The sequence below is a fragment of the Plectropomus leopardus genome, chromosome 17 (genome assembly GCF_026936395.1).
Source record: "Plectropomus leopardus strain MGB_pleo_1.0 chromosome 17, ASM2693639v1, whole genome shotgun sequence".
NCBI classification, from domain to species: Eukaryota; Metazoa; Chordata; class Actinopteri; order Perciformes; family Serranidae; genus Plectropomus; species Plectropomus leopardus.
Genome location: NC_142192.1, coordinates 27,172,705 through 27,199,012, shown reverse-complemented (window position 1 = coordinate 27,199,012; position 26,308 = coordinate 27,172,705). Strand labels below are relative to the sequence as shown.

Sequence of the window (26,308 nt, the reverse complement as noted above, 5' to 3'; positions counted from 1 at the left end):
CTGGGAGCCGAGTCCGGACGTTTCATTTTATGGACAGTGAGTTGGTGTTTAATGTGGAGCCTAAATAAAATTAGTGTACTGTAAATGTAAAATGTGTTATTAAAAGTAATTTTCACTTACATATAGTAATCTCTCATTTTTTTTTTTGGAACAGCTTCATTGTTTTAGTTTAGCAGAGTCTTAAATGTGTTTTAAGACTCTGCTTAACTTAGACTTCATTTTCTTTAAGTTTAGCAGTCTTACAATAAATGAAAAACACTTCACATACAGTATTAAAACCTTTACTCAGACATGATACAACAAACAGAAACAAGGTTCAGAATTAATGACTGAAAAAATTATTCAGATTTTTTTTCTTCTTTCAATCCCCGAAGCACACAATAGTCAATCAGCTCCATGTGTATGATGGAGTAGGATACAAACAGGACGAAGAACAGACACAAGAGAAAGGGAGAAAAATTAAAAATAAGAGTGACAGATTCCATTCTGATTTTACAGTTCTTGTATTTGTTTAATACTTTGTAATAAACAAAAGATGAATAGCATAGTCTGAAAAGAGGGAGACATGAAACAAGACAAAGAAAACAGTGTGTGAATTTCTTTATAGTGAAGAGTAAACAATTAAGGAAGATTCTAGATCTACTGGAAAATAGTTTTTATTCTCGATCGACGTACGGACACCTGATCCGAGTTCTTTAAGCCCCTGTCCTTCTTTTCTTCCCTCTTTCTCTCTTTCTTCACAATTCCTCCAACCCTAAACAACAACAACCTCCTTAAGGAGAGCAATCACGTTTAGCTGATTCCTCCCATCGGTTCATTCAGTGAAACCAGATCCTGCTCGGATGTGTCTCCTGCAAACCAGACCTGTGGATACTATCGGTCTTTATCTATGTCTACAATTAGAGCCACCATTTCTCCCTCATGATCATAAGGTTTTCTTGTTATTGCTGGAGGTATCCAGCTACAGCCACATATGACTCAGTAAACACACAACAGGTTGCAGTGGACCCGGTCGCAGAAAACAACCAAACAAATGCAACTTAAGAAGAGCAGGTCTGTCAAATCATTCCTTATTTGCATTTCACTCGTATATGCATTTCCCTGTGTCTTGGAAACCAAAGCAGACGTGTTAAGGGTCAGGGGGACCCTATAAAAAAAAGCACCAATGCACAGCTTGAGCACCAAGAGGGGGCCACACACTGGTCCACTTCTCACTCCAATGACCAGTCCTCCCCTCTCCACACGAGCTGTCATTCCATTCCTATTAGGGCCCCTCTTTAGTATGCACTACACAGGCCAAGGTTGGAGCACACTCTTTAGTGCACTGCACAATAATCACAACATACATGACAAACAAGCGCTGGGGACTGAGTGGCCCTGCATTTAAAAACGGCCACATCCACAAACAACTTGGCAGTGATAAATAAACCAGTGAGGGTGGTGGTTTCAAGGCTGCATAGCACACACTGCCTCATTGATCCTAACGGGATGGGCCTTGGCTCCAGGGGGCCTGTGTCAATACGTAAAAACGCCGCCCTGATATCTAATCTATACACGGTGATCAATTCTTCAGTCACAGCCTGCGATCCATTTCAAAAAATGTATATTTTCAAAAAGCGAGTAATTTCAAAATGTAACAAAGATGGCGACAACAATACTGCTACACAGTCAAAAGGTCACAGCATGCGTCTGCCTTGAGTGCACACGGTTGCAAGGACAAACATTTGTGGGCGGTGCGGTGCGATCCAGCGGCCTCCCATGGTCGACCGCAGATCATCGCTGCTCTGCCGTCAAGTAAAGTAAGCAAAGAGGGACACACGGCGCTGAATCCCTTCCTTACAGCTCTCCAACGCTTGTCCCACGAAAAGCTTCACATCCTTTTCAAACAGTCCAAGAATCATAGGTTTATTTTACAAGTCCATTCCAACGCAAAGCCCAGTCATTTTCAGCCCACATGGGTGAGTGAATAAGCATTTATTAAGTCTAAAGTAAAGCAGTGGAGACGGGGCAAAGTGGAGGAAAGGAGGAGGCTGTGTTGTGTTGATAAAGCATCGGGTCAACACGCCAGTGAATCGCCCCTCCAGCTCGGCCCCTTTTCCTCTGTGCATCCTTTGATTATTTTGCTCAACAAATCAATTTAACAGCGCTCAGCACATCACCGCCAAAGCTATAGTATCTGCCAGTCAAAAGGCGTAGCTGCAGACAGATTCACTACACATGTGCATTGAAGCATACACGTGTGGCCACACATACCCTAAAACAAATACTAAAAAAAAAACTGAGATACCCAGCCACCTGCTCTGATCAGCAAAGCTTAAAGTGGCTTCGCATACAGAACCTGCACTGACTGTATAGCTTTTTTTTTGTTTTAAATGTGTCTCCTGTATCTGTTTATCATCCACTAAATGACCTAAGCTCATAGCAAAATGTTAAAAAAGAGATGGCAAGACGTACATAGTTTTCATATAATGCATTGCTGTTATATGAAGGATGGGAATTCTTAATTATTACACTGCCAATTTTTATCTAACTTACGTAACAGACTAAGCTAATATTTGCAAATGCCAGAAACATAATGCACATGACAACTGTTTACCACAATATGAATATACAAGTTGCATATTTTGCCTTTTGGATCAATCAACAAAGACTGGCATTTTTTTCAGTCAGATGACTAGTGCTTAAAAAAAAGTGGATCAAACTTGTAAATCCTCCAGCACTTGACTGATTGTGTAATCATTCCCATCCCCAGCTATCTATAAGCATGGTGCAGTAGCAGCAGGCTTTACCATTCAACAGAGGAAGCTCCAAAATTAAAATCCTGCACAGACAGTTGAGATGTCAACCTGACAGAGGATGAGCACACATCCAGATCTAGAAGTCTGGTGGCCACAAAGTCCTTCTCATTCAAGTCTCACAACTCAGACTGCCAATATTAGCTCATCTGAAACAACCACTAAAGCACTGAGACCATTCTGCATCATATACAGTACAAGAATCCTAGCACATGTTGGTGCTTGCCAACACCTTGCTTTTCCTTGTAAAACCTAAATGAGGCAGCAATGGTGCATGCTGGGACTTTTCTCTCCATGTAGGAAATTAATGGACATCTGGTGACTACTTTGTTGAGCTGGCCACGCGAGTGCATGGATAAAAAAAAAAAGAAAAACCAAACTCTAAGATTAGATCAACTTACTGACATGTTAAACAAAACCACCTGTCTTACAGGTCATCTAACTGTCAGCCCCCAAGTCCACATCATATGAGGGGAGGCCAAGGATCCTCTCTGAGAAGTTTTTGGACTATCCACAGGGCAGGAAGCTCATTGCTCATTCTGGTCAAAGTAGCTGGTGGACCCCAAAACTCACCAGCTGCTTTCATTGCTCCACCAGCGTTACTGCTTTCTAAAATATAAAAGACACTGGCTGTGTGTAAGTACAAAGACTTATCAGCCACAGCTTAAATGTACAAGCACTTAGCTGGTGTTTGTTTTCCATTGTTTGGGAGTCTGCAATAATGCTAGGGGTCACAAAGTAACAAAAAAGAAGAGGGAATCCTACATCTTAAGCAGACCTGTTCAATGAGTGGAGAATGATTTGTCTGTGTACTTGCATACTGTGTTTGCATTGATGTACATGTGCAAGTCTTAAACTAAAAGACCATATTAGTTATTTAGCACCTGGTAGAGGACAGCTGTACCTCTTCCCTGTAGAATGATACTGCAAAATGTACGTTTCTACTTGCTAATCAATGTGGTGACTAATAAGAAGGCTAAATATACCTCAATACTCTTTTTAAATACTAACAAAAATGGTAATAAATCTTTGTGTACCCCAGTATTGCTCACTTTCGAGCCTGTGTAGACGGTTTGATTCATAGTTTACTGTATATCTCCTGATCATGTGGTAGCTGCATTTGACTTTTCACTGCAATGCTCAGATTCAGTCGCCCACAAATTTCAATCACAGTAAATGTCAAGTGCCATTGTCAATGAAATCCGGCCAATCAGTTACTGAGAACAACAGGAAACATTGGCAGAAGTTGGTGCAAAAGCAGCAGTGAGGTGTGGTTTGGCCCTGGGCTCAATAACAACTTCATGATGATGTCGTTACACGGGAGGCAAGTCTAATGTTGATTCGACAGCAAAAAATAGAGCTTTTAAATTTGTTTGCCGGAGCCACATATTTCACATTCACATGACTGTGAACATGCCTTTGTTTTTACATGACTCCTGTTTTTTTTTCTTTTTTGTATTATTTACATCTACTGTACAAAAGTTGCAAGCATTGAGCCAATACACACTGAATAAAGTTTCCAAAGCTGCAGGTAGTAAGTGTAGGATTTCCATTATATAGCACTAACTAATTTCATTATTGCATTACAGTAACACGACACAAGTAATTCAAACACTGGTGCATTTGTAGCCAATCTATATTCACAGCCAGTGATCCATCCATGAGAGGCAGGGTGCAAAAGTTTGGCAGATACGTCAAATCTGATGATCAGGTGAAATGAAATGTTGCATTATTGCCACTGTCTGTTCATTTCAGCTTTGTCATCTCTGCTGCTGCTTTTTGTGTTGAACAAAAATACAGCTTTCTGCATCTGGTTTTACAGAGAGGACTGAGTGCAGCATATTGAGTGCAAAGCAATGCCTCACACAACTCAGACAGAGGCTGATGAGTTAAAAACAGAATTGTTCAAAGAGCACAAAAAATATGTTTTTCTCTTCCATGGCCAACAGTTAATACTAAGAAGGTTTTAAGAGTAAAAGTAATAGACTTTCAGTTGGACTAGGTGTGAGGACAGACAAACACACCTGCCATTAGGCAAAACTTTCCAACCATCTGACTGGTGGTTATTGTTAAGTCCCAAACTTGGCGATCATCTGTACAGGAAGTGATTGGGCAATGATGCAATAATGAGAAAACCCTACACATAGTACCTTCAAGGTAATCTTAGGTGTCTGACAATAGATGGTCATTTCTAGGAAACAGGAACATTTACACAGTTACAACTCACAAAAGTGCATAAATGACCACCAGCAAAGGGGGGATTTAGGGGAATGGGAGATAAAAGACAAACAACTATGATTTTGTCTTGCATGAAGCTGTACTTCCTGCGAGCCTCAAGCTGTTTAAAATGCCAACCAACTGCCAAAATAGAGAAAAAGGATGAAATCAAAACTAGGAAAAAAAAACCCAAAAAAATTCAAGTCATTCTTCTTGTCTTACAAAGCCCGCTGTGCGCATCAGGGTGGGAGGGACAAAGTTTGTTCAACAAAGTGCTCCCACTCCCCTTTTCCTGGATTTCAATGCCTTGGAAAAAGCTCTCATTTCATGAGTACAGTACTTCAAAATAGAAACTCAAACAAGTTTCAGCATGAATATTCAAAAAAGCATAAAAATATTTCAATGTTTACGAGATCAGATGAACTCACTGGGAGGATGTGTCTGCATGTCCTCTATAGGACACCTCCTGACCAATAAGAAGCAAATTAGTTTGACATTTGACAGTTGATTGAAATGCTACGCACCTGATTTCAAGCTAAAACCATACATGACTAACTAACTGGCTAGTGATGGGTATAATATACAGAGGTGCAGCTAGCAGTGTAACTAAGTAACTCAAGTCAAAACAGGGGGAGTATACCAGTTACGCAGAAGCAAAAACCCACTGTGAGATGAAGATGTGAAAATTGAAGGATAACTTAAAATTAAGACATTTACTGAGTATGTGTGATAAAAAGGGGATAAATTCTCTGAGTCGTAACCCCACTGGTGGAAAACTGAGAATAGGAGAGGATGGTTAAAATGTGTGTGTTTTTTAGCATACTGTTAATTCAGAACCATATTATCTGTGTATTAGTTATGTTGTTTTTTTTGTCAATTCATGTATTCAAGTTTAGATCTGCATGTGTAAAGATAATTAGCCAGTGACAGGGAATATTTTGTGTGTGTGTATATGTGTGTAAAAGTTTGAGAGCCGGTACATTAAAACCAGCAGGTGCTGCAGTTAAGTGAGGCCCAGCGAGAGGAGCCAACGACCCGACATGGGGTGACATGTTGGTAATCCTGGTGTGCATTGGATCCTGATTGGACCGAACCTGGCTCCTCTAGGTGAGCTGGTGAGGCGCCTCCAGCATCTCCATCAGGAAGGTGTCGATGGGCGTGTCACCGATCAGTTTAAAGAAGAACAGGTGCTCCAGGCACTTTAGACCAATGGAGCGCAGTGCTGGAAGCCGGAGGAGGAGCTTTGCAAACCTGAATGAAGGAGGAGAGAAAGAGAAGGAGGTGTAAAAGAAAATATTTTACCCAATAGTTGGTATGACTTTTAATTTTGAAGCGATATGCAAAATGCAAAATATGCTCCTTCTTTTGTGATTAATGTGAACTGTTAATAAATATTTTTTCTTTTATCTGAATGTATTATTGTCCTTCCTGCCATTAGCCATGATAAAAATTAGTGGGCTAGTGATAAAATCAGGGATTTATCAGCACTCTGACATTCAACAGGCTGAACCTGTGCATATCAGACACTAAAAAGGGTTGTTTAGAAAGATTTGTTTGTTCATCAATAGAAAGCTCGGAGTGTGACGGATTTCTTTAGTCAAGGCAAAAGAAACAAGTCTGAGTACAACTGTCACTGTCACAACCTCACCTGTTACTTTTAAGTGTGCCTGTGTGTGTGTGTGTGTGTGTGTGTGTGTGTGTGTTATAGCCTACCTGCCCTGCTGATCGGGGTATTTCTGTTTGCAGTAAGACTCGAGCGATGCGTACACCCTCTCTCTCAGGAGCTCCACCTCACTGGGGTTGGACAAACCCTTGGCATCTTCAGGTGAAAACAGAGAATCTCAATGATAAAAACACACTTTACACATTCCCCATTTCAGACATTTTAGACTTTCAACTTTCTACCTATCTGTGTACCTGGGTTGAAGAGGATGATGGCTCGAAGACAGCCCAGCTCTGTCTTGTCCATTTGCATGTCTCTCATCTTGCTTACAAGCTCTGTTAAAACCCTGCAGAGAGGAAAGGGGAGAGGGGAGTTGCAGGGGGAAATCCCGGTTGGAGACAATGCGGGATTAGGGACGAGAGAAGAGTAAAGGAGAAGAAGAAGAGGAAAAAGAGAGCGAGAAAGCAACAAAAACAAGAGGAAGAAAGGGAAAGAATACGAGAGTAAGAACAACAGAGAGGGACCAGACTGGATAGTCACATTGTTAATTATGGTTACTTCTCAATGTACAGAAATGAATTTATGTCTAACTAGTTATGGTATAGCTGAACTGCTGGTTCTGCAAGAAAACCACCCAAAACAAACCCAAAGACAAACAAAACAAACAAACAAACAAACAAACAAACAAAAACATTAGTTAAAACTGACCAGGGTGGTGAACTGCTGCCACCAAATGGTGAGAAGCTCTGGCTGTGGCTGATTTCTCTTTTCTCTTCATAATTGAGTGGTCGCTTGTCTTTGTCGCATTTACTGTTAGATGTGCTCGAAAATGTGTGTAGGTTGCTGTGAAAGTGCCAAATATTGAAATCTACAGCAGCTGGAGAATATAATTTTACAGTTTCCTGTTAAGTTTCAGACTTTCGCTTATTCCACACATGCGCATTATTTTGTCTTGCCCACAACGATAACTCCAAGGAGGAAAGAGCATATTGCAGTCAGGATATAAGGGTTTAAGACATATTTCTATTTACAAAATGTAATCAAGACACAATTATCACTGACTTTATTATTACATTGAATACCTCAATTAATATAATTCAATTAAGCAAGGCTGGCTCGTTTTAGGGTGGGCCACATTTGATCATTGTTAAAACTGCTACTGTAACCACGCACGGTTGATATACTTGGATGTACTTAGATGTAAAGTGCAAGAATGAAGGGCCAGAGAAAGGGAGTGATGAGGAATGTTGTAGCTGTACTTTATACTTAAAATGCCTTACATACATTCTTGCTTCAAAAATCTTTAGGGCTGCAATTAACAATTATTTTCATTATTGATCAATTTGCAAATTATTTTCTCAATTAATTGTTTTGTTAGTAAAATGCAGGAAACCAGTGAAACATACCCTGGGTAATTTGGCAGAGCCCAAGGTGATGTCATCAAATGGGACATTTTAGCTGAACAACAGTCCAAAAATCCACAACTGTTCGGTTTAGGAAGTATGAATCATCAGCAAATGTTTGGCTTTTTTTGCTTACAAAACTATTAAAATGACTATTTGACGATCAAAATAGTTGCCAATTCATTTTTGTCGAACAATTAATTGATTTATCATTGCAGCTCTACATATCTTGCAAGACAGATTGTTATTCAAGAGTAACACATGCAACCAGAAGAAACAAAAACGTTACCTGGCAAAAACAGAATAAATACCAACTTACCAAGATATTGAAATATTTTTAATCAAAAAAGTTACCAAGCTTTATCAGTTGTGCAGCCCATTAATATATAGAAAGTCAGTTTGGGAAAAAAAGGAGAACTCTTGTTTTTTTCCCAACTTGGACTCTATTTTCCCAGGTTTTTGTATCTAAGTGACTCATGGGAACAATTTGTAAAACTGGTCCTGTATTGAGAGAGCAGCTGGCAGCGGTGAAACAAGCTACAATGTAACCACTCAAGCCAGTGGGCCCTTTCGTTGATGTCCACCAAAAGTGCTTGTTTTTTGCCAATTAAAGGCTCAGATTGTTCCTATGAGTGTCTGACAAGAAATATTTTTCCGTACCTCTTGCTTCTTTCGGTCTGTTTTGTGTCCAAGTCTTGCTTTTGAGAAGTCTTGTTCTGAAATTACACGAGAGGTGACTTTTGGCAAGAAAGCGGTGGAACCGCAAGTGAGAGCTGGAGAGAGGAGCAGTGGGAAGAGTTTGTTGTGTTGAAGTACAGAAAGCGAATCTTGCTCTTATCGAAAGGATTTTCAATACCATGACTGAATATTTAGCTGATTTAGCTATTTAGCTATTGCCAATGTAAGACAAGACTTCTCCTTTAGCGAGACCTGGAAACAAAACAGGATGGAAACAAGCGAAAGGTACTAAAAAAAATTTAATTTCATGGTTCGGTCCTTTCTGTAATGTCGTATGACATTCATAACAACAATCTGAGCCTGTCGGTGGAACAAACAAGTACTTTTGATTAGACATAAATTAATAGTGTGCACCTTTCCCAAGCAGTTACACCGCAACCTCCACTGCAAAACTTTTGTTTTACACCTGACCTTTTTAAAAAATGTTTCCCATGAGTCACTGAAGACACGAAAACATGAAGAAAAAAGGGTCCAGGCTGAAAAATAACTTAGTTCCCCTTTAAAAGGCTTGGTGTGCGCCATAAGTTTATCTTAAAACTTATAGAGCTACTTCTCTCCAGCTTGGAATATGACTTGGATGAAAGAAGAGAGGACTATGCAGACCAGAGAGTGAGGGGAAAGAAGGGTTGTCATTAATCCATCATTGGAAATTGACATTTTAACAGACACCGCCCAAGCCCACAATAAAGTGCATTGCCCAATCATGTTTTATTATACACCCAGGACTGGAGGAAAGTAGGAGTGACTTTTGGTGTGCACTCAGTGTATGTCATTGATGTTATGAAATACAGGCATCTAGATATGCACTGGTGTATCCTTCACTGGAGTAATACAGTATGTTTGTCCCACTATTAATGCCCTGGGAAAGCTAGCTTCACAAAGCTAGCCCACACATTTTGATTTGCTCATTATGGTCTGGCAAGGCTCAACAGACATTTGGTTTGGTAAGAAGAGGCATCGTCAATGGGCAAAAGATGGAAAGTACTCTGCAGGCGATTGGACGAGGCTATTAGCAGTCAGAGTCACAAACCAAATATGGTGCGAATTCAAATTCAAAATAGAGCGTTGCTCTTTGTCATCGTCATCTAAAACATATACCCCTATATTTCACTGAGTGATCGGGTCAAACAGTTCTCAAAGGATGTTGTTCATAATAATAAATGGCTGACTTCTGCAAAGCTTCAGAAAAGCCTAAAACCATCAATCTTTTAGTTTTGGCTCTGTGTTTGTTTCAAGAGGAGGGGTTTAAGAAAAGTGTTTGTGTAGTGGCGTGATTACCTGTCAAATATGGCCCCAACCTCGGCATTGTGCGCCCTGTGTATTCAATCACAATGTGTTATTACAATGTCATTACACAGTTACATTGTTATTACAGAGTTCTGTTTTCTGTATTACAAACTACCTTCCGATATGTTTAAAACTGTTATAAAACAGTACTGAATGAGGATTGTTTACATTTTAGTGCCTGGACTCAAAGTTTGATTTATCTTGTAACTGCATCCAAACATTGATACTGCTAAATGTGGACTTTTGATAACATTTGATCAGTTTTGTAACATCATCAACTGTAGTCTTACATAAGGCATCACCTATATTTAGAGTTATCATAATAAGCAGAAAAGAGGTTATGATAAATCTTAAATGCACAACAGCAGAGAATCATTAGTACATAAGTTGAAAACTATTAACTATCAACCCTCAGTCTTTATATGTGTTCCTTGCTATTGCCTGGTTCACACTACACAACTTTAGTTGAGATTTTTTTCAGTTTGTCAACAGTTTATGGAGCTCCCTGACAAAAGCCTCAAATCAGAGGCAGATTGTCATTGTCTCTGTACTCACACATTGGTGCTTGAGTACTATGTGTGAACTGTAGCTCAGCCATGCATCACAGATGCTCCCCAGATATTGAGCAAGCTGAATTTCTGAACCTGTGTTCCTTGCACTTTGTCGGTGAGCTGCAGCCAATAAGAGAGCAAAACATGCATTGACAACAGGGACAAATGAGATCCCCAACGCCGGTTTGTGGTTCCACCTGTGCATCATATGAAATACTCATTGGGGATCCTTCTGGTAAAAGGTCTACAACTTTAAGACTTCCGATTACAAGACAACAAGTTGTGTAGTGTGAAGAGTACACCTCTCTGATGACTTTCAAAGTCGTGTAGTGTAAACTAGTTTTAATAGTAATATATAAAGAAAAGTAACTTAAAGTCCAACTGATTTTGATCGATTAGATTACATTTTGTATCTGCTAGAGCATAACATACATATCTCTCTGCCATAAAAATCACTGTAAAGAAAAATATATATAGTTTTTGGTTTCAGGATGAAGCACCCTGGTTTTGCACTAATGTGGTTGTTCCGGCTTCTGTCTATGGAGATAGCAAGCATATTATGACACAGTGAATTAAATCTTGCATAAAGCAGTGACAAGAGCTTTCTATGATAGGCAGAGCACAGTAACATTGAGCCAGACAGCAGCCTGCTACACAACACAAGAGCCACAGACTTTGAGCAACAACCAACATTCGCCTTTCTGCTAAATTATTGTTCTTATCTAACTTACAAGCACACATCTTGCCCTGCACCTTAGCATGTTGAACTAGCGATCATTAACCAAGGAGAGTGCAATAACCTTTTATTTCCTTTATATAATAATAAAAAAAACTATTAACAATACTGGCATGCTGGCATTATTTGTAACTACAAAAAGGGTAACTGTGATTTCAGTTGGACTTTAAGCAAGTTTCACTTAACTTTGGCTATTGTGCAGAAAAAAAGAAGGCTCCAAGTGCAAAAAACAACATTTAAGAAAATCAACATACAAAACAAACCAACAAAGCACAAATCGACAACTCATTAAACCACAAAAGAGAAAACACAAAATTTCAGAAAACAAGACAACTCAAAGGGAAGATACCTACTATATTGTCATTCTGGTCACTGATCAGATGGCAAAAGGGCAAGATGTACATTGCTTTTTCTGTGGGCAACTGTTACAGGTTGCCACATTTCCTTGGATTTGGGGGTATTTTGGTTAAGGGATACCCCCTTGCTTAGAATGACAGAGATAGTAGGTAACCACCCTTTACAGTTTGAAAAAAGTTAGGTTTTCTGAAATTTTGAGTTTTCTCTTTGGTCAATTTGTATTGTGAAATGGAATTTATGTTGTGGCTTTGTTTTGTTTTTTCACAAAGGTGGTTGTATTTTTGTTGTGTTGTTGCTGCACTCTGGGGCCAACTTACTAAGAGCTCTCCCTCAAATACTGTATTACAAAAAATCCATAGTAATATTTTAATATTTACATCCTCCTTGATAAAATATGATTCAGTGGCTTCAAACACACGCTGAAGCAAAGCTTAAACAAAAGGCTGCTACTAGAAGAGAGCAGTGCTTTGAGAAAATCCACAAGTATCAGAGGAAAATCATTGAGCTGTTTGCCATAAGCCCAGTTAGCTTGCTGTAAACCTGACTGGTTTTCAAGCAAAAAAAACCTTCCTAACAATGTTATTACTGTGTAATTAACAGTGAACTGACACGTTGTGATGTAGTTGGGGATTTACGTCTATAAAAGCCATTGAGATTTAGAGGTTGTTGTGATTTGTTTTTTGTTTTTTAAACCATGGCAGGTGATAATATTATGGACAGAATTTCTGAAAGAACAACAACTGTCATTATTGGTTTTTAGTGACATGTAAAAACATTAAGAATAAAGACTAAGAATAAGAATAAAAGAACAATTTTACTTTTGAAGAAACAAATTATGGTTGATGTGATAATTGAACGGCTGGAGAGACCATGACTGTATATTTGTTTTTTGTTTTCCAGAAAACGTGGGATAAGTGTTTTAGAATCTCAAACTAATAAGCTTGCTTCAGATATAAATGTGCATGACTATAGACTGTCAGTGTTCTTGTTGCCACCAATGATAAAGACAGGCATGTCACGATAAGTACGTTATTATCTTATCGTACAATATTTGGACATAACCTTAATTATTTTTGCTGCCCTCTTTAATGCACCTTATGAACTGCTTATCACCAGCATTTTAGCCAGAATTATGCGTGAACAAACAGCAAGGGCGTCTGGACCATTATTACACTAAAAAAACGGAGTGTCTAAGCATTTTTTTAATTGCTTTCGTTGTGTGGTTCTATTATGTGTATGTACAGGATTTTTAATAATTTGATGTGTACTGATCTTCGAAAGGTTGTACATTATTATGCTGATATATTATCTTTATATCAGTGGTCTTAAAATGACAATAATATTGTTAATAGGAATTATTTCTGGGACAATATAACATCCATTTATAATAGTGATCGTAATAAGCCTACATACAAAAGCCTATAGAGAACACTGAAGGCACAGTAATATTTCTATATTATTTATCATCTGCTTGTGGCAATTTACTTATTTTAGAACGTTCTGACCTTAGATTTGATATAAAGACTGTCAATGTTTGCGATCTAATTACAAATGAAAATTGTGCATTTGGGTCTGATGATCAGGGAAAGTCTGTTTTTATGTGAAGATTGTAATTATTTTACAACAAACGTCTTTGTCAAAATGACCACAGAACAATTATTCTTTGGTTGACAGAAAAAAGAAGTTAACAACAAAATAAACACCCATGGCCTCTATAACGTTCTGGACAACAATGGGATGTGAACTGTCACACTAATGCATTTTTAAGTATTTTTGAGGGACAGTCTTATTTTATATTTACAAATCTGTTTGTACATAAGCCAGCCATTATTACTTTATCAAAAGCTGTAATAGGTGCTATGCCACTGACTGTGTGTGCGCATGCATTTCTATGTGTAAGTATTAGTCACCAACCTGCCCAGCATGCGCTGTCACCCTACAGGCAGCACTAAAGAAGCAAAGTCTCTCAGCCAATCACAGCCAACACAGAACACAGCAGCTGTAGCCAACCAAAGATGAGAACGCAGTACCCTAAATTCATACCCCAGTCACTAATCCAGCTAAACCTGAATAATTCATGTGGATAAATAAAGACAAGTGTTTGTTCTTTCTTCGTCTAGCTCTCAGCACTGATGTGGATCTACCAGAGGGGGCTGCAGATTTTTACCTGGCTTCCCAGGGTCATTCTATTCATGGCTAAAAGTAGCAAAGTAGAAAAGGCTTACAGTATGCTAAAACTCTCCAGTGAATATTGTTTAACAGCGGCATGTCCTCTCCAGCTGGGGTAACCCACCCAAACATCTGAAATCACTGATGTGGTGCGTCTGTCAGAGTGATGCTGTTTGTGCATATATGCATCTGTGTATTACCTGTCAAAGATGGCTCCAACTCCTGCACTGTGAGCACTGTTCCTGTGGACATGCAGGCCAGTGGCCAGTAAAATCCCGTCCTTCACCGAGATGGAGCGATGGGAGAATGATGCAATCAGGAGTTCATTCCAGCCTGTTGAAAAATTAGTGTCTCAATATTTGTAGGGAATTAAACTCTACATATTCTACTATTGTACCCCCTTTCTTAATATTTCCTGATATGACTGCATGCTGCTTTTCCTAAATTAGTGAAGTGAAAATTTCTCATTTAACTCGATGTTGTCATTATTTTGTAATAATTAACCCTTACTAGGATCTACCAGCTGAGCCGAAACACAGAACTGCATGGAACTAATTTGTTTATCAAACCATTAACATCATTTCTCATGAGACTGTATGAGACAAAGAAGACTATTTTTTTTCTTTAGGAAGGATTCTTTTAAGTATTTTGGGATTGTGGAACTTAATGTTTAGTTCTATATTTTAAAAAAAGGCAAAGGTCGCCATCAGTTTTCCTGACAATTTAAAAAAGCTCAAGCTACTACACTGTCTATGGTACCCCTGCACACGACAATTCTAATTCAATAGTGCCACAAAAAATCCTGCAAGTTTCAAGGGTTTTTTTTGGCGATGTGTCAACAACTTTGTCTATAATACCTGTTGATGTTTAAAAGACTGGATTTGTGTTATACTGACAGTGTTAAGAATGTCTTACATTTTATGCACCAACATTTACATTAACAAGAGAGACCAAATGTTGAAATGGAAACTGTATGATGGTGTAACAGTAGAACATGATAGAGCAACAGCTGATTGTGTGAGGCAAACATTCAGGTAAACATTTTCTCATTTTGCACTAGAATTTTACTTTCCCTTTATTTTTGTGCAGAGTGAGTGCAACTTAAAACTCTGGAGCCACCGATAAAAGGAACACAACAAAGTATCCAGGGTTTGCACCACACCAATTTTTCAAAACCAGAAGGGCTGGGAGCTCAGTGTTGTGTAAACTGATGTATGACTGTATTTGCACAACACAAAGGAGGGACAGGGTTAATGTATGGAGACAAGAACTGATTCAGTAAACTTTCTGAGGTCAGACTTACCTGCACGTAGCAGGATGACCTGGTCGTCCAGGGCCAGCTCAGAGAAGTGAGGGATCCTCTTTGCCCACTCCACCAAGGTGAAGAGCTGCTTGTCTGCTGCCTGACAGATGTTGGTGACAGGATCGTTGGGCTGAAAAAAGCAGATTTGGAGGATTATTTGTAATTAGACACCACAATATTAAAACAACAGCCTGTGAAGATTGTTAAAATAAACCTGCATGTTTTTAATTAATATAAGCATTATGATATACTTGAAAAAACTAAAAAATATATGAGGTGACAATCCTCACTTAATATAGTATTAACTGCAAAGAATGTCATCACAAAGGAACAAAGCTTGTTTCCACCATCTGGACAACTCACCGAGCTGCCACCTGAACTCCCATCTGCATGAAGCTCTGTCTTCTGCTCTACAGCCATCTCCGCTTCCAAAATCTTCTCCACTGGCATCTCCTCGTTCACCGCACTAGTCGACTCCACCTCACCATCTCGTTCCTTGTTCCTCTGCCGTTCCTCTTGGACAGCTGCAGGATGGGCGATTGGGAGGGACAAAGAGGAGCACAGGAGAAAACAATGAAGGACAAGAAGGGAAAGGAAGGGAGAAAGAGAAGGAAGAACAGAAAGGAGAAATGTGGGTGGATGAGATGGGTGAAAGGTTAGTATGAAAGAACAGAGAAGCATGAAAAGATGTAAGAGCAAAGGAATGGACAAGGATAGAGAAACAAAGGGTTTGAGCAGACAGGCCGTGGTAGAGCGCATTGGACATAATTAAAGACAACAAGAAGAACACGGTAGAGGAAGAGGACATAACATGAGGATGAATAGCAAGGATGTGCCATCAAACAACAGAACGGATGACATAAGAGAAGTAGGATTGAAGATTAACAAAACAAATGTGTTGAAAATGAAGAGGAGTGAGCGAGAAAGATTAGTGTAGCAAGAGGTTGGCACACAAAAAGAAAGAAGCAAAAATAGCAGGATGAGAAATAAGAGAGTATGACCAAATTAACATGAAAAATGTGCAAAATAATGGAAAATAAAATAAAAGGACAAACAGACACAATTCATGATAAATTCAAAGTCTCTCATGCTGTCTTTCATACTCCTTGCAGGCCCTTGTGGCAGAAATGCACCATATAAGAAATAACCAACAGGAGTCATTATTACAAGCTATTTTTTTAAAGCAACATTCAGGGGGTAAATATGAAATGTGGCATTAGCAATCTGAAAGCACTAAGAGAAAATGTTCTTGTTTTCATGAAGTTCAAGAAATTACTTCACTGCAGAAAGGCAACAGTAATAAGGTTTATACTTGTGCAAGTAAATATAATGAATAAAATGAGCCACCCCTCATCTTGAGATTCTAGAAAAATTGTCCTGCAACAAAATATGGAAGAAGCCTTTTATGCACTACAGAGTAACTGTGTGGGTTTTTTTAATTCATAGTATCTACATTTTATGGGAGCAACCATAATTGGACGAAGTTATTTAAAGAAAGTCAACATATTTAATAAAGACTGTCAATTGTCTCTGACCCACATACATCGGTTGACAGTCTAAGGTTATGTGTCTGCCTTTGTGAGTCAAGGACAACCCACTGTTAGGCCCTACAAATTTGTTGTTTTTGTGGTATGTTTGGTATCACTGTCTTGCTCCCCTTCCCTAAAATTGGAGGACTATGACTTAAAAAAAGGCTACAGGTCCTCTCCTGTTCACTACATACAAATGAGAACACCTGAAAACATCCAAGCTGATAGCAGTTCCACGCAACAGAAAATGTTGTGTGTCCAAATACCTAAAAATAGCACTGTATTAACTGACATTTCCCAGAGAGGTCTGTAAATGAATTTATGTTTATTTTTGTATTGGTTTGGTCATTTGTTGGACAGAATCACATTTGTGCATGAGAAGCAACTGACTAATGAAGAGATTTATTTCTGCTTCAAGTACCCAATATTCCTGCCTTTGACAAGGAAAAATAAGCATTCTGTATTCTTTAGATCATGAATTAATTATTGATCATTCACATGTCTGTCAACAGATTAAAGCAACTGACTAAAGTTTGAATCATAGTATATTTTGTGCACTTAATGTCAAATTATGCAAACCCATTTAGAACCCTTGATTTTAATCTACTCGGTATCACAATCATTCTTCATTGTTCAGTGTTTGTGTGTGACAGAGAAAAAGAAAAGAAAAGGCAGCGGCCATGAATTTTGAGATGTGGGCTTGTGATGGAAAGCTGTGACTCTGGAAGCCACGACTGTTAAAAAAATTGGGTGGGGAATTCAATGAGCATCTATCCTTCCTCTGCAAGAATCAAAGTATCCTTAAAAAGGACATTAATGTCCCTGAACAGAAGTGCAAATACTCTTGTGGCTGGCTGTAGCAGCTGTAACCTTACTGGGCAGCACCCAGGTGAGAATAAACATCAAGTAGCTTTACAGTAAAGTAGGATGATGATCAAAAGGAGTGTGCAAACTCAGCAAACTTTCCCTGGATCTATAAAGGTTAAAAAAGCCATGGGAAAGTGATTTAAGGCTGGCAACGGTCCACCTTTGAGCACTGGCAGCAAAAGCTGGAAAAACATTTTTAACTAGCTCCCTCTCACAGATATGCAGTGTAATATCTCCTCTTCTTCTCGCTCACTCATACAGACACAGGCACACACCCCTCCCTCCCTCTTTTCCTTACATCTGTCGTTCATCTTGGCCACTACAGAAGGAGGGAGGGGGGGGAGAGAGAGAACGAGAAGAAACAAAAAGAGGAAGAGAGGGGAAAGGGGGTTAGTGTTTACAAGGCTTACCCACCCCCATCTCCCTCTCTACCACTCTGTACTCGTTCTTTCTGTCCCCTATCGTACAAATGTTCCTAAGGCTCTCAAAATGCACAAGAAAACATCAACACTGATATTAGCATTTGCTGATGCATTTATGACTATTCATAGATTTAGTATGAGATCTCATTTAAGATTATGGGTGAAGTTAAAAAGTTTAGGCTCAGGATTTACAGGTTGAGGGAAATTACGTAAAAGTAGTTCTTAGCAATTCTCATCTGTGTTAACTTAAAGCTGGGCAAACACTGTAGGATTTGAGCCTGGTTTTAGAATGTTGTTGTACTTGTACTCCTAGTGTACCAGTAAATCATACTTTAAAGCCAAAGCTCACCATTTATTTGTGGACACTATACGGTCTAAATGTCAAGTCAAGACCTGAGCGCTCACATTTTATTTGTAAAACAGAGCTTAATGGCCTATGGGTCCCTGCAGAGTTTTTTGGCTTTTGAAAACTGTCAATTAAGATTGGTTTGACAGCATCAAGGCAGGTACAAGTATGTTTGCTGGCAGAGGTTTGTGACGCTACACCATGGTTCACAATCATGCATTATTGCCAGTGTTTCTCTCTGTAATACTGGTCATGATAGGAGGAGGAAGAAACATCAAAAAAGGCACGTATGCTGTTGCAACAGCTCGACCAACCTGAACTGCATATTCTCCGTCCAAATGACGCGTCGCCACGGCTCTTTCAGACTCTCTGTTCGCCACTTTGTATAGACGCAGTGAGAAAAAAATGGTACTGATCTTGGGGATTTGACTCTTGACTCTACTTCAACAGTGCAGGGGCCTGAATATGGCGAACCAGAAAGTCATCATAATATCAAATAGCTGGTCAGGAGCAGTCGATCGGCCACGATTGGTCCTTGCTCCCGACGTACACTGCACAGTAAACAACGTCTGAGAAGCTTAAATTAAGTGCTACTCGAAAATGAGTTCTGCGGCTCACACACCGGGTCAGTGTATGCCCAGCTTAATACTCCATGACGACAGAAATCATCATAGTGACAGTGACCACTCGTCTCAGCAACTTATCAAACATAAACTGAATTATGATCAAACTAGATAGACAGTAGCATTGTGATGTGCTGGGGGATTCAGATCCTTTATAATTGTCTTTAACTATATGAAAGCGAAGCACACAGCACAGTTAGCGCTTACCTTCACTGCTCCGCTCAGAGACTTAGCATCAGATAATCTCAGACTGATTGTCTTACAGTGGATCTGGGATCATTTTCATTGTTAACACGCTTATATGGCACTGTTTGTAGATCAGTTGTAGCATGTGAATGTGTCTGTTCGCTTTTTTGATACAATGCACTGTGAGCATTACATATATAAAGATGGGCTCTATCAGTTTATTAGCAATCCCTGTCATTAAAATAATAGTACACTAAGAAATTATAAAGTGGTAAACTCACACAATTCTATGATTGTGAAAGGAGTTTTTAAGTTTGTAAAGTTTCAGACTTGAGAGTGAAGTTTGTGCTTTTTTCATTTGCATGAATCATGGGATATATTCACTAATGGTGTCTGATGGCCACCTGAAGACAAACACCTGGTAAATATGATGTTGTTTTGTGGTATTTCCAGACCATTTGTTGGCAAAAATTGTCTAAACATAACATCCCACAATGCCTATACAAACTACGAAACTCCCTTGAACTTTTTCCTGGTTTATTAATTTACAACTCTGAATTACTGTGAATATGATGAATAGTTTTGGTATCAATAAATAGCAATACGAGTATTAAATGTCATAGTAAAGTTCAGTGATAACAGAACACAAAGGATACGCTAGTTGCTTCCCCCAGTTTTGGGCTAAGGAGGATTGCTACTTTTCTAACATATGTGGAGGAACCTTTGGAAAAGGGAGACCCATAATGATGTCCAGCACTGAAATGTTGAATTTGAACGAGGCAGCCCTTGAGCTGTTAAAAACTCTGTTTGCAGGAGCTCTTCAGTAAGTAAGTAAAGTTGGCAAAACTTAAGATTTTCCTTTGATAAATTTAAGTAGTGGACTATTTAGTAGTAGTGCCAATGCCACTGAGCAAATATGCCACTGATGAAAGACACAAATTTGTTTCAGCTCCAGAGAAATACACAGGAAGGCCAAACATATAATTGCAGATGCCTCACATCCATTACACTCAGAGTTTGAGCTGCTCCCGTCCGGCCGTCGATTTAGGGTCCCGAAAACCAGTTGTTACATTTACAGGAAGTCTTCTATTCTATATGACATTCAGGCACTGAACACAGGATAACTGTATCAGGGGAACTACTATTTTATAAGATGTGCTCTCTTTCACTATTTATTTATAATTATATAAATTATTGCTCCAACTGCCTGTTTGCACTACATTTGTGTGTTTTTTATGTTGTATTGTTTTTATGTGTTGTATGTATCTTTGAGCAAAGCCCAAGACAAATGTCCACTGAGGTGTCTGAGTCTCGTTCTCTATCTTTATTAGCTGATCACTCGAAATCATCATTGAAGAGTGTTACAAAAGAAGGAGAATAACATATTTGTTTCCCCCCTCAATTACTGCTGAATAGTCTTAAACCAGATTTGGGATGGACTGCTCATTATCTGAGTTTCCGCTGGGCTAAATCAAAGGCTTATCCATCCATCCCTAACACATACACTACAGCAAAATATAAGAAATGTTTTTATGGGCTTACTGTCAGCAAAATAGTTGTCTCTAAATAATTTATCAACCTAAATGGCCATTAAAACCAAGATTAAATCAAACTTAGTGTGAAAAGGCACCATTTTGTGCATATAAACCTAAAATTGTTTTTGTGGAAAAGTGAATTGACCTTAGTTCGGCTTCAGGGACTGAGAATCTGCCTTCTACAGGGTGTGCTTAAGTGTCCCTGCTTGCTCACCTTCTCTCTTCATGCCCATGGCCAGGCACTTCTGGTAGCGGCAGTACTGGCAGCGGTTCCTCTGTCTCTTATCCACCATACAGTCTTTATTATCCCGACAGGTGTAGGTCAAGTCTTTGCGCACTGTGCGCTTGAAGAATCCTTTACAGCCTTCACAGCTGTAAACACCGTAGTGCTTACCTGGAGGGCATGGGAAGGAGAAAGGAAAAGAGCAGGAGGAATAAGGCAACAGGGATGACAATTTGTTTCAAGGCAGAAATTTTAAAGGATGTTGGACTGGAGTTGTATAAAGGTGTCTAGTCACCAGAGGATCGATCTCCGCAGATGGAACAAAGGCGTTTCTGGGAAAGCATCGGCCCTGGGCTGTGGGACGACAGCTGCTTCAAGCCCAACGGAGGTTTCACATCATCAGAGCTGCTCACTGCGTGGAGCCCTGACATGGACACTGTTGAGTTGATCTGAAAGAACAATAAAGGAGATGGTGAACAGAATAACGGCAAGGAGGATTTTTTTGTTGTTGTCAGGAGTTTCATGATTCTCCTTCTGTAAGAATGCAATAGTTGCTTTTGTTCTCATGAAGTATTCTATCTCTAAAATGATGGATTGATGGATTTCTTTATTCTGTACCATGTACACAAGAATTTCCCAACCCTCCTGAGTTTACAGGACACCATTATAATATTGTTGCAGTGATCAATCCAAAATACATGTTATTTTACTGTCCAGTCACCTAACATAACACTCTGTCTCTAATGTCTTGTTTTATGCTGTGCTGTATTTTTATCTTGAGTATTTATTGTTATTTATAAACTGTTATTTATTGTGGAGTCTTCTGTGTTTTGCTGACCTGAGCAAAAAAGTGTGTGTTATAGCAGGACTTGCATTAACAGTTACTTTAATTTTAGCAATTATATAGATAATCTTACAAACTGTCAAAATCCAAACTTCAATATTCAATTACTCTGACTTTTCAGGAAAGTATAGCCTGCTATCTTTTAAATGATTCAGTTTTACTTGACAAAACAACTGAACTGAGAACTGTTTTTTTTTTAAATATTTGCCTATAAGAGTGCTCATGCATATTTCTAGGTGTTCTTGAACTGTATATATTCTCCAACCTAAAAATATTTACAATTAAGAAAAATTTTATTCAGCCTGTAAAACCTACACCTACAAATAATATTGATGAAGTACAAGTCCTCCCTTACCTGCGGGCTGCTAATGGGGCCGTAGCCCACTGATGGTGTGCCAGGTAGGCAGGGGGAGCCCAAAGAAGAGCTGATGACGGAAAAGGGGGAGCCGATGCTACTGATGGGGCTGTTGACCCCAGTGGTGGTGATGGGAGGCAGGGAGGTCATGGAAGCTGCAGCTGAGGGAACCAGCGGAGGCGAACGCTGGCCCGATGGGGGGGAGGACACAGACGAACTGTCTGGGCTGCGGGAATCTAATAAGACACAGCAACAGGGCGAACACACAAACAGCTTATGTAATCATTAATGAAAATATTATGGTGCAAAAAGGCTACATTTATTAATAGGGATGACACATCGATTATTTTAATTTATTCTTATACTTAAACACAAATAAGATAGTTCAGTTATATACAATTCAATTATGAGACAAATTCACAGTTCAATTATTAAACAAACACCAGCTGTTAAAACAATAACAATGGGCTGGCAAATATAAAACCAATCATTTGAAAATATATTAATCTATCCCTAGTTAAACAATGATTTCTACAAAGAGGCCTTGCTTTTTGCAACTGTTTTATTTTTTATTAAGAAAAACTTTCCTCAGGCCCATCTAGGGTCTGGTTCCAGTGTGATCAATCAAAAGGGCATGGTTTGTTTGAGTAGATATTCCTTACTTATTTATTATTAGGATTTATCATTTGTTTACACACAGAACTTCAGATGAGGTTTACTATAGATGTGCCTTTACTCTATCTCACTGGTGTGCAATCAATAGGAAGAAATTAATGTCAGTTTCTAGAAGCCTTCCTTTGGCTCTGTGATCTGTCTCTGGTAGAATTTAGGTCTGGTTTTATGATGCCAATAGCTTTATTTATTTATTTATTTTTGTTTATGCTGTGGTTTGTATTCTGTTGGGTTTTTTTCTGCAGCCTGCTGTGTGCTGCATTTTCACTGCTTCAGGCTGTGTTCTTAGTTGTCATCTGATCTAATCTATTTTTCTTGCATCAAAAACAGTCTGGAAAGAAATCAACCTATCAAATACTCACACAAATTACCTACTGTGGTCCATGGAGAACAGAGCCTGCACTGCAATGTGAATACTTATCAATACAACGAATGCAAGGAATCACGCATTTCTTTTCTTCTCTTAATTTCAGGGTTTTTTTTTACCACGCAAAAATCCATCAATGTCCGACACGGGTACAACTCCAACAATATTTTAGTAAGCTCTCTGAATAAGCACTTGTAAGGAATACTGACTTCAAGGTGCATAGTGAGATGTACGAAGATTCCTGTGTGGCCAAGCCAAACAACAGTACAAACATGGTTTTTCATTACTTTTCTTGCATAGGAAGAGAGAGAGACGACTAGCACAATACTATACATTGGGTCTCATTTACTATTATGTGCGTAGAAACAGTTAGTGTTTACTCTGCACATATTATAAGTGTGACTGCAAAACTGCTGGCAGATTTATGACACACTTACACGGGCTGATCTTGTTTTTACCACTGTGCATATGTTAGTGAATCAGAGTTATTCTAAATTGGCAGGTGCATGCCCACTATCTGCAATCAGCATACTGCCACAACCCCATTAACCCTGTTTAACAAAATATGTTTGCCCAGAGGTTTATCGTGGAGAAAGCAATGAAGTTGATTACACACCCATATTAAGGCAACACACACCAGTATCAAACCGTCACTAAGCATGTGTGAATATAATGGTGTTCGGAAATAGCTGATAAGCAGCTCACTTTCTTCCAGCAAGGCTGAATATGACATCTTAACAGCTGCTTGGAGGTAGATCGGAATAATTTACATACCCTGTTAATAATAATAATAACAGCAATAATAGGCCTAATCACATTTTCATAGCACTACAAATTGGGAGACTTTGGCCCATCACATTCACATCATCTCAGAGAGGCTGCTGTTCTAAGAATGCAGGTGTGCATGAATGTCCCTTTGGTAAAAGTCTGATTCATTGGAGGGAATTCCTGCAGAGAAAGTCGCAATGACTGCCTACAGTGCAAATCTGAATCCAGCCAGTGCAAACCCCAGCTCTGAGGATCCATACAGTCCCAACTCCCCACTAGATCAACAACCTTTCTGTTGCTGTTATTACGCATGTTAGATCAGGCACTGCTACTGGCCACCAGTCTGCTCTAACACCCGTTGCTGGGGTGGTTTGCACTGGCCCAATTCAATCCGTGAAAGCTGCCAACCATCATTAGATCTCCAGAACTGCTGGCTGCTCTCTTCCTAGTAAAGCAGTCCACTGCAGTGGGGAGCAAGGCGATAGGATCGTGGGGTGGCTAGGTGGTTAATTCTTGTCCAATTTATGGTCTTAGAGAGAGATGGGCAAGGAGGCTCCGTGTGAATGCGCTGCGTGCAAATTTACAGTGAAATAAGATTAAATAAATCAAAGTATGGGAACCACTGGGTTACTGTATGAAGCACCTGCATATGCCCATGGTCAGCTGGTGGGAGAGGCTTAAGACAGAGGGCTGCAGGAGGAGGGAGTATTGTCAAATTAAGCATTTTTTTTTCCTTTTGTAGATTTCTGTTTACCTCAGTTTTAGGATGGCATTTCATATAACCAGATGATATTCAAACACACTTCACTTCAGAGAAATCGTGGGATGGTAATTTGGATGACTGATCCTTACTGATTGAGGTCAAATAAGCTCTGAAAGACAGGCGATCTATATAGGTCAACTGTGAAAGCTGTAAGGCATGTGTTTATAAGTTTTATTATTTTTCAATGTAAGTAAGTCTTAGGTGAGTCTTCCTTTCACCATAACCCACATTTTTATGTGCCTAAATTTGCAGCAAGCATTATAACAAATGTGCCTGTAAAATATGCAAAGATGCAGCCAATATCAACATTACTTTCCAAATGTAACTGCTGGTCGACATTTATGTTGTTTCATAGCTGTTAACAAAATCAGAGCAGTTATTTTCTCACCTCTGCTGTCTCCCATGATGGTGGTTGGGGCACAGGGGGTGGCTGGCAGCTACACACCGACGTGCTTCCGTCTCAAACAGCCCGCTGCCAAACTCTAGACCGCGGACTGAGGCCCGGGCCGGAGTTGTTTTGGGAAACCAAAAACGGGTCTGAAATTCCAACACAAGAGAGAGAGCTCGGTATAAGATAACGATGGGGTACAGAGAATGCCCATTTGATCATAAAATTGTAAAACATAACTAACATTCCTCAAAATGTTGCAAGGTTATGAGCTGTCTGTATGACTGTCAATAGAAATATTTGTATAGTCGATGCATTTTTTGGCATTCAATGTGACGATACAGCAGGACTTTGCAAAGCAGTCGGCTGCAAAACTGATACATTAGCAAACACGCTGCGTTATTGAATAGGCATGATACAACATATTAATACCAGACACTGACTATGTTAACTTGGCTCAACGCAATGAAGAAAACGTCCCATTCCACTATTTAGATGGAGCCCAGACAGATGGCAACAAACCACCGTTTCTACAAGCTAACGTTAGCTCGTAAACTAGCTAACCTCACTAGCTAACACCTAAAATATCTGTGCCTACCGTAATGCTAAATGGCTCGTGTTAGCTACCCTCATCCGATGTACATAACATTTCCATTACATACAACAGCATGACGTTTAAAGCGAACGAGTCTTTAACGACACATTTCGTAGAAATTATGCGATGTCTAGCGTCCGTTGGCAAAACAAGCTAAGCGCTATTGCTCGCCACGGTTAGCCACCTAACCTAGCTAGCAAGCTAGTTAGCCCGAATGCACCGGGGAGCGATAACCAAAAACAGTCCAGTTTACTACCGTCTGTCACACCCATACCCCATTCTCCTAGATATCATCAAGCTACATCTTGTCAATACACATTGAGTGCAAATAAATAAGGATTACTGACGGTTTAGCGGCACAGCTTCTTCGCATGAAAAGATGTGGCGACTAGGCCCCGTGTGTGTCTGTTTCTCCCCCCACTTTGCCTCGTAGTCAACCCTCCCTCCCCCTGTAAGGATGAAAACATGATGATGGTGGAGGATTTGGCTTAGTGCTCTCTTACTGTTGAACATTGGCCCAGAATCACTGCAAAACACTGCAGCCCTGCTTCTTAAGGCAGGAGAAGACTTGTGTGTGGTCATGTTGCGTCCCACATGTCACTGAGT

General features: G+C 39.5%; 1 protein-coding gene across 8 annotated transcripts; it reads right to left on the bottom strand.

Annotated features, from left to right (window-relative positions):
- Window positions 1–265: 265 nt before the first annotated feature.
- Window positions 266–26,308, bottom strand: rxrba (retinoid x receptor, beta a). Of its 8 annotated transcripts, none has more exons than XM_088089929.1 (13): window positions 26,206–26,308; window positions 25,108–25,256; window positions 22,150–22,385; window positions 21,246–21,399; window positions 20,942–21,121; window positions 17,914–17,934; window positions 15,583–15,743; window positions 15,220–15,349; window positions 14,117–14,249; window positions 10,095–10,130; window positions 6,930–7,021; window positions 6,726–6,831; window positions 266–6,263 (listed from the first exon to the last, which is right to left on the bottom strand). In XM_088089929.1, exons 2-13 carry the CDS (start codon window positions 25,121–25,123, stop codon window positions 6,116–6,118), a joined length of 1,413 nt encoding a protein of 470 aa, XP_087946055.1. In that variant the 5' UTR covers window positions 25,124–25,256; window positions 26,206–26,308; the 3' UTR covers window positions 266–6,115. The 8 variants fall into 8 exon arrangements, 7 of the variants coding, with proteins under 7 accessions (XP_087946055.1, XP_042362473.1, XP_087946054.1 ...); XM_042506539.2 differs by lacking the exon at window positions 26,206–26,308 and adding an exon at window positions 26,050–26,167; XM_088089928.1 differs by lacking the exon at window positions 26,206–26,308 and adding an exon at window positions 25,977–26,115.